This window comes from Merops nubicus, unplaced genomic scaffold (assembly GCF_000691845.1).
Source record: "Merops nubicus isolate BGI_N331 unplaced genomic scaffold, ASM69184v1 scaffold830, whole genome shotgun sequence".
NCBI classification, from domain to species: Eukaryota; Metazoa; Chordata; class Aves; order Coraciiformes; family Meropidae; genus Merops; species Merops nubicus.
Window position 1 is genome coordinate 69,149 of NW_008584594.1, and position 9,295 is coordinate 78,443.

The 9,295-nt window shown below is 44.6% G+C and overlaps 1 protein-coding gene across 1 annotated transcript in view; it reads right to left on the bottom strand.

Annotated features, from left to right (window-relative positions):
• LEF1 (lymphoid enhancer-binding factor 1) overlaps positions 1–8,773 on the bottom strand; it is a 70,999-nt gene extending 62,226 nt beyond the window's left edge. The window contains 2 exon segments of the mRNA XM_008944548.1: positions 6,937–7,070; positions 8,581–8,773. Of these exon segments, the coding sequence (XP_008942796.1) occupies positions 6,937–7,070; positions 8,581–8,773 (327 nt within the window).
• Between the last annotated feature and the right edge of the window lie 522 nt (positions 8,774–9,295).

Genomic DNA, 9,295 nt, shown 5'->3' on the forward strand with positions numbered 1-9,295 from the left:
CTGGTTTTCTCTGCATAACCCCTCCATCCCTGCCCAGAGCTCTGTTCAAGTTTGCCAAGGGGGAAGATGAGCTGCTATCAGCTTTGTTCAAAGAAACAGCATTTTCAGAAGGTATTTTGTGGCAAATGACACAATCATGGGCCTTTCCCATGGGACCTCTGCCTCATGCATTGGCCTGGGAGAAGCAGACCTGCCTGCTGATTTGTGTGGCACTGTTTGAAGTACAGGACTAGAGTACTGAAAGCGCCTGGATAGGCAGACACCTTTGGGAATTAACAACTGCTCTCTGGCTTGCCTAATAACTCCGAACCAAAGAGACTTGCTGGTTTATGTGCTACAGCTGGTGACAGCAGTATGCTAACTTTTTAAGGCATTTTTATATATATTCAGGCAAAGCCTCGTAACTTCACACTTGTAATTTTTGCTGACTAAGCACATCCTATTGACTTTACACCTCAACTTCATCTGTACCCACAGCCACTTAAAGAAAATAAACAAACATTGAGTCGACCTTTCAGCTCCATGCGAATGCTCTTCTACACAAGGGATTCAGCATCTTTGAAGATCACAGGTGAAGGTATTCTAGGCCCTTCATGTCAAATTGGAGCATCAGAGAGCAACACCACTGTCAGAAGCCAGGGGAAGTCATGCCACTTCCCCTCAGGGAGTTTGGACCACTTCTCCTCCCCTTTAGAACAACAGGCAATCCCTGGCTGATTAGCACAGTTGGCGCACACGTTAACTCCCTACTGCACTTTTAGCTCAGTCCAAAAGATTCAATGAATACATTTTTATTTAAGTGCTCAATCACTTTCTTGCTGAGAGGACAGATTCCTTTGAAGTGGGAAACCCAAACTAAATAAACATATCCACCAGATCCAAGTCTCAAAATAGAAGCCATTGGGTTGCTAGATTAAGTTATTCTGAATGCAATTTTCTTAAGTGAATCTAATGCTTATGAAGGGCTGGAGTGACAGAGACACTAATCCCCAGCAGCCTGGGCAGGAGCAGCACACCAAGCAGCTGTGATGCCTCCCCCCGAGCGTCCTGCAAGAAAGGAGCAAACTCAACAGCCAGATGAGAATGGTCTTCACGCCAACCATGATTTACAGCCAAAACCAGCTTAGAGATAAATGCCTCCTAGACAGGATGGGTGCAGTTTGGGGTAAATGGGAGTCACGTACATACTGCTGGAGCATCACAGCACGTGGCTCCCCTGCAGCAGTGGGGAGGACACATGTGAGAACAACCTGCCTCCACCAGGTCAGGGACCCACAAACCACCCAGCTTATGGCAATCTCTCTCCACGACCAGCCACCTGGTGGATTGGTGTCAGACTGTGTGACAGCAACCAGGAGATCACAGCAGGCCACACAACACACAGACCTCAGGCTGCAAAATGTTCAGTGCTTTGTGTATTAAAGCAGACTCTTGCATATCTGTCTTCTTCTGAGAGACACAGTGTTTTACCACTAGTGAAAAAAAAGCACATCCCTCTAATAGGACTTCAGGAATATTACAGCAGCAGTAAAATGCTTTTGTGTGGGTTATTTCCTTCCCATATCAGGAGTTTTCCCTAACTATAAACAGAAGTTAAGTACTCGGGAGGAGCCAGGCCTGCGATACCCAGGCTTTTCAATGCCTGCAGTCATGCAGCACTGCAAGTATCTGGAAAAAGTCTTTTCCTCCTTTGATGCCTGAACGTGTGGAGCTTCAGGCTTTCTTCTTGAGCCATATCCTCCCCGGCACTTGCAGCCTGTAACAAGCTATTCTTATTAACATTTTTTCTAGGCTGAGATTAAGTTGGAGAAGAGGTGGCAAACCCCCAAAACAACAGGAATGACATTTTGCTTTTAAACTGCCTTCAGATGTAAGCAGCAGCTCCACCGTTTACAGTTGATGTTGCATTAGCTTCTAGGTATATTGAAAAAAGGAGAATTAGGGCATAAACATATACATATATTGATATACAAAAGCTCCAGCTTTGATGATTTGTAGTGGGTGGGGTTTTTGATTACGCCTCCATTGAAGCCACGTACACACAATTGCTGCCTCTGGACTGAGACGTCAGAGAACATTTTCTTTCCCCCTTGCCCATTCACAATTAGCTTTGCTAGTTGCATCACCCTGACAAGGAGAAAGGCACAAAAGCAGAAAGGCTGTTTTCTTTACCAGTATGTGCCTAAAGACCACACTAATGATGGACATCTGTACGTAAGACTCTGCCTGGATCATGCTGGATCTTATCACGAGCAGCCAGATCCAGCCTCAGACAAAGGCCAACCTAGAGGCACAGCAGTAACTTCTTCTGCCTCCTTTTCCAAGTGGAGAATTCATTTCACTAAAGGGGAAAATGAAAGCACCACCAAAACTCAGCCCACAACCATTCATGGGTCAGATTTGCGTTTCACTGAGACGTGGTTCGTATCTTTGACTGATCAGCTGTGACGCTTGAGTCAGAGCAGCTGACAGACGTGTTTTGCAGCAGTGAGGTCCCTCTATTAGCTCTGAGCAGATTCCTCTTCTCCCCCTGTGCTGGCATTTGGCACAACTCGCTGAGTCCCTCAGCAAATAGTGCTAAAATTCCTCCCTGTGCAAACCTGAATAAACTCCAGCAAGTTCTGCTACCACAGATTGGAAGGCTTTTGCTCCTCTGCATCTAACCTCCACTTTTTTAAGGATCTAATCAGCATCATTTTGACTTCATTGAGAAGACATGCACCACGCAGGGTGAAGCAGCAAAGCCTCAGTGCTGGGTGAGCAGCTCCAGCTTATTGAGCCCTCGGTTGCCCGTGCAACTCATTTCCTCAGGCATGGGTCCGGGATTGCAGGGGGACGAAAGACATGCAACAGGACCACAGCTGCTTATGGCCCTCGGAGCATCCTGCTCCAATGCCAACTTGGGAATTAGTGCAAAGCTTTCTGATGGATGATATGGGAGCAGGAGCTGAGTCCAAACATCCGTGCTACAAAACCCATTTCATACTGGGCCAGGGAGCTTTCAGCTGACTGCAGTTCCTAGCAGCATGTGCCTACAATTGCACAGTCAGCAGAAGAAAACTCTCAGGAAAAGACAATATTATGAAAAAGCAGGTTCATGTCCTTTTGCAGCTCCTGTATGTTCCCCTTAGGGTTCCAAAAATTCCCCACAAGCAAGTGAATTGGCCTGCTTTCAGAAAGACAGAAAGTTGCAGGTAGGGAAACAAAACCCTCTTGCTGAGGTTCTGCAGCCACTCATTCTTGATATTTCTACCCTTATCCTTCATCCTGACCATATTATCTGAACAATATCTCCTGGGATGTTAGCTCCTCAAGGCAGGAGCTGTCTCCACACCCCTTGCCACGCAGAAGCACATAAGGAACATCCAAAACTTGGGCAGGGTAGGGAGGTTCTGCGTATAAACATTGTTTCTTGTGTCCAGACTCTCTTAGCAGTTCCTAATTATTTTCAAATGGTTATGCTGTGTTTTGCAGGTTGCTGTAAGGTGTTTATAGATTGTATCCTCCAACCTATTTAACACCTCCAGCTGCTACAAAGAGACAGTTTAGCCACAAAGAAATAAACTCAGACCCCGAGAACAGATAAGAACAGACAAAAGGGAGGTTGCAGCAATCCTCTATCTTCCCAAAGAAAGTTCAGCTCATTAGCAAAGAAGGAGGAACAAAGGCAAAATGATTTTCTGGATGACTTTAAGACACAGAGAAATGATCCTTCTTCAGTTACCTCCTTTGTCCCCAGGTTCCCATCACACAGCAAGAAAGGTTCGGTACCCCAAAACTAGTCTTGCTAATGAAAAAGTTAGAAAAAACCCACACACGTTAGAAAACAAACAGCTGTCTCTGTCTCCCATCCAGTACCCCCACGATGCTGAGAAACCACCAAAAGCTATCTCAAGCACACAGGATGAACATTCACCAGGTGTTACTGCGGTTTTAGTACCATCACATGCCATTTCTCCTGCAGCCACCCAAACCAACTGCTTTGCTTTTTCACTCACACAGCTATCTGATAAGAATATGTACTGCGGTGTGAAGCTTGAAGCTTGTACCTGAACTTGTAATTAACACTCTCCTGCTCCTACAAATACAACTTGTAAAAGGCAAATCTGTTGGCACTTGAAAATAAAATTAATAAAAAAAAAAAAAGAAAAAAGAAAAAAGAAAAAAAGAAAGAGAGAATGGGAAAGATGAGACCACTCTAAAACCAGATTTTGAAAGATTTTAAAACCTCCTCATGTGCTTCCTTCCCTCGAAAAGCTGCACTCAAATTACAGTTTGTTTCGTTCTTTTAAGGCTTGTTAGACGTGTTGTGTCTGACCATAGATTGACATTCTTAATTTTACAAAGCAAAAATATAAAGCTTTTGCTTTTTTTTTTTTTTTTAAGAAAAAAAAAAAGATACTTTTTTTCTTATATATGTTGGTGAAAGCAACTTTTTCTCCCATTCTAATAAAGCTTTGCTCTGTGTGCCCTGGCTTGGCAAGCATCAGAGATGGTCCCCGTCCTGGGTCTGGCTGCGTCCCCCCCGGGGGTGCATCCCCTGGACGGTTTACAGGCAGGCAACCGGGTCCTTCCAAAGCAGAAAAAAAGATTCAGCGCCTCAGGGAGGCTTTTTAATCCTGCCTAACACCTCCAGGCAACAGATGCATCAACAAGAAGCGGCTTTGTCATGCAAATGTCAGGGCGCAGGTACACACCGCAGGGCTGCTCCACCACAAATGGCCGGGGACTGACACCCCAGGGGAGATCTCCACCTCCAGAGCATGCTGATCTCGGCCGCTCCTGGCTCCCCAGCCCCGGCTCGTCCCCTCTTTGAGAGGAGCAAGAGGAAACCTTGGGGTGGCGGTTGGCACCCCGTGAAGGTGAAGAGGCAGCAGGGCCCGGCGCTGGAGCCGTGGCTAGCCATGGTTTGAACGAGCGTGTCATCTCCTGGATGTGGCGTTTTGATCTCCCGCGCATTAAAACCCAGCTGTCAGTTAGGAGACTAACAAAGATTATAGTTCAATTAAACAACAACAAAAAAATTATTTAATAACTCAAGCGTGTAGCCTTGTGGTTAAACTGAAAGAACTCCAGACTTATGTCAACATCGCAGTCCTGCTACAGCACTATTTTACCGAAATAGTGGGGCTGCTCTAACATGCAAGAGCAACGCTGAACTAAATTAGTCCCTCAGATGTTGGGCAGGCAGCTTTACAATTAGAAAGCAGATGTATTTCCCCTCCTCCTCCCCTCCAACCTCGTAGGACAGTTCCTCAAGTACCTGAGCAAGCAGACAACATCCACAAGAAGCCGATATTCTGAGGACATCGGTGCCTGATCAGTAAGGAGCAGCAGCCCCATGGCATGCCTATTCCAAGAAAATCCTCAGTGAATAATTAAACTGGATTTTGTTGTTCCAAACCTTGCACCAGCACTATGGATTTTCTCAGGAAGGTAGCATGGGAAAGTGGGGGGAAAGAAAGCTTGCCAGTCCTCAGAGTGGCAAGTTTGTGCCCTCTGGAGAAGATTCATCCTTTCCCCCACAATATATCCAAACAGGGTTTTCAGTAGAGCAGTGTTTACAACAAAAAATAGAAACAGATCATGGTCATCGTGCCTCACCCTAAACGACTATAGGCCCCCGAACTGTAATTTATATACCAAAAAAAAACAAAAACAAAAACAAAAAAACAACCCCAAAACAAACAAACAAAGAAAACCCCCCCAGAAAAACACCTGGAGCAATATATTGCACGAGATTTTGCATCATTCAAACACAAATGGTGGCATATAAAAAGGGCAGACCTGTGTGTTTCCTAGTACCCGACTGCCCTATCATTCTGAATCTGAACATCCACTAATTTAACACGCTTCGCTACTGTCAAATTACCAGTACAGATTAGGGCCCCTCTTTTTTGTTTTTGAAGTCAAAAGCCACAACCCTGAAGAAAAATCAAGAATGTGGGTGAGCCAAACAATGGCAGTTGTTTGACAAAGACCGCCAAGTAAGAATCTAAGAGCCACTAAGAAGGAAAACTGCTCTGTAACAGAGAAATAACAGTATCCAACTTCCCGTATCACAGCACACACAACTGCAGCAGCAGGAGGAATACATCAGATTTATTTCCCACTCCATTCCAGTTCTACTCATGTAATTTCCACTGCTCCTTTTTACGTTGCCTTTCCATCGGACCACACGTATACCAGGAGGCTTACAAAAATGAATGGGAATTGACTAGCCAAAGTTGAAAGTACATCAAAATTCCATCAAACGTGCATCTACACCAACGGAAACAGACGGACCAACCTGGAAGAATCAGTACCCACAAAAACATAAAGGAAAACTAACTACTGCATCACGGTTGACATTAATTCCTAAACAACCATTTCACAATTTGTGGCTGAAGATACAGAGTATGCTTCAAGGCAATACTGCTAGATACATAAAGCCTTCATGCAGAGCAACTGATGGCAGAAATAAATATCAGTCAGCAAAGAGCAATGCCACATCTGAAGACAAAAAAAGAATCCATCTTAATGACAAGCAACTTAGCAGCTCTGCTTCCAGCCCTCCATTCTCCTCAACAAACGAAGAGTTAAAGTCAGAAAATTCACATCCTTCCCAGTTACTACAAAGACAGCATTTACATCACCCTGCCATACATTATCCTACAGCAGTAAACCAAGGCTCCCTCCAAGGCTCCCTCCGCAAAGCCCCCAGCCCTGTTCAAAGGACGTCAGGCACCACAGATGTTAATCTCAGCTTCTCCACCACAGTCACAAACAACGCCTCTGAGAGCTCTCAGACTCCACTGGATGGAGGCTCTGAACAGCAGGCACGCAACCTTCACCGTAACTGGAGCTACCCAAAAAAACCCAGCATGAACGTGCACTGCAGGAGGAACAGGAGGAAACCCAACTCGCCAAAACTGGTCTTTGGAAGAGATAACTCACTGTTCTGGGGATGGGTGGTGACAGAGATCCATTAGGCATGTACGGGTCGTTATTCATATTTGGCATCATGATATACCCAGAATAACCAGAATATGATGGTCCCTTGCTGTATAAGCCACTGTCTGGATGCTTTCCTGCCAAAGAGGAAACAAAGATTACATTATTCCCCACATACGTATTTCTCCTAAGTTAGAGCACTTAAACAGGTACTGTGCATTCATAAAAACATTCTGCATGCAAACGTTTCCTTACTCATGGAAATTACCTCTGACAGAAAGTGGTCTGCAGCAATTTGTAACAACATTTTTTTTTAACAAGAGTTAATTCTTAAAGGAGCAAGTACTCTCAGTGAGGAGTTTATCTTTAAAACAGAGAATAGCCTCAGAGTAACCAATTTATTTTGCTAGTCCCTGTTCAAATCAAGACAGAAACATCAGCAATGACATCACAGTTCTCAAGTAGCAGTTTTTCTCCATTGTATACATCCCTCTAGGATTTGTGGATTCAGAAGTATTGCCGGTATGGATTTACAACATCATTGTTAGGAAAGGGAGGAGCAGGGCGGTGATAACTAGATAGAATAATTTCCTTCTCTCACTGAGCCACTGTGTGCAGTGAACAATTCAGCCTGGCCACACTCACCGGCAACAACTGGAGGGCAGGGGCTGACTTGGAAGGCGACCCTAATGATTTGGGGGTGGTGGGAGGGCTGTTGAACACAGATGGCAAGAAAGTCAAGAGGGAAGCCTGCTGAGGGAGGCTATTTTGTAAGAAAATAGAGAATTTGTGTCCAGGTCCCGCAAAGGGGCATGAACAGTTCTCCCACCTATATGACCCTTGGCAGTGACAGTACTCAAAGATGAGCTTTTATGAAGATGCAAGGCTGAAAAGAAAACCGTACGGAGCTGACCTCCTCCCCCTCACTGCCAAAATGCTACAAACATGGACGTTGTTGCTTTTAGGCTGTTTAATGACCAGTTTGGAGGATGATAGCCACAGAGTCCTGGAAAGTACCAGGACTGAACTATGCCTGTCTTTATATGGAATTTATGACTTGGTTGATTTGTGGTGATAAGCATTTTATTTTAAACATAATCTCCAATCCTTCACAGCACACATTCTTTTCACACGTGTCCAGCTTCTTAAGTGATATTCAATGAACTCTGTTATTTCCTCTGTCCTCCTCAATCAAAATTAACCAGCCGGTATAAAAAAAAAAAAAAAAAAGGCTCTGCTCATGCCTCATGCTTAGATTTGGAAGAGGAGATAAAAGTGACAGACTTTGGCTATGGGGAAAAAAGCCCAGAGTTTCTGCACACACACAACTCAGCGGCACTCTATGAGTGAAGAGATAGATGTGTTTAAGCTGATATCCTAAAAATAGTTATTTCTTCAACGAAGATCCATTTGGCCTACTTATCAGTTTCTAAACAACTGAAATACCATTTGGTCACTCAAGATAAACATGCTGCACATTCATCTCCTTTCTAAATGTGCTTTGAAAGCACTCTGGCATCTCTCTTCCTCAAAGGCACTAAATTTATGTTTCCCCAAAGAAACCAAGCTCCAGGCTGAGGACCGTGCAAAGGTTCACAGGGGGACTAAGTGGGACAATATTGCAAGACAGGACCGTGAGCTTCTCACCTTCCTCGGGGTGCTCTCTGCCTTTATCATGGTAGGAATCCTGCGCTTGAGTCTGCCTGGAAACCTGACCACGGGGAATCCACCACCAGAAAAAAAGAAGAAGAAGAAAAGTCATTGTATGGATGCTCATTTATCGATCACAGCACTACAGCTTCTTGTAGAGGGCAAAAAAGTTAGGGCAAGAGATAAGCATCTTTCTTTTCCCTCTTAAGTCGCTCAGAGGGCAACTGTATCAGAAACGTTTGCTTAAACGATTGTTTTATGACAACGTTAGTAACAATGGGGCTTTGCAAAGCGTTTCTAGCAGAAGCGTCCTACATTTAACCAAAGGGGTTTATTTCTGGAAAATACTTGGAACTTCGTCAGTCAAAACACCCTTGGTAAAAAGAAACCACAAATAATAAAATCAGATTGCCCTCACTGCCATATCTTAGAGGGGAAACAAAAAATTTAAAAGGAAAAGAAAAGAAAAACGAAAAAGAAAAAAGCAGGTCCCTCGCTTGCCCTGAAGTTGTTTTAGCGTCGGGAAATTCTTCCCAAACAGTTTTATGCAAATCCCTTAAAGAGTTTACGGCTAATGCTCTGACCCCGCTGATTTTACCGAGGAAATTTCATGGCTGCTTGAGGTCTAATACCACTGCACCGTCGGGGGACTCGCAGGAACTTTCTCGCCCCGGACTGAAGCGCAGAGGGGGCAGCCCCCCGCCAAGTCCCG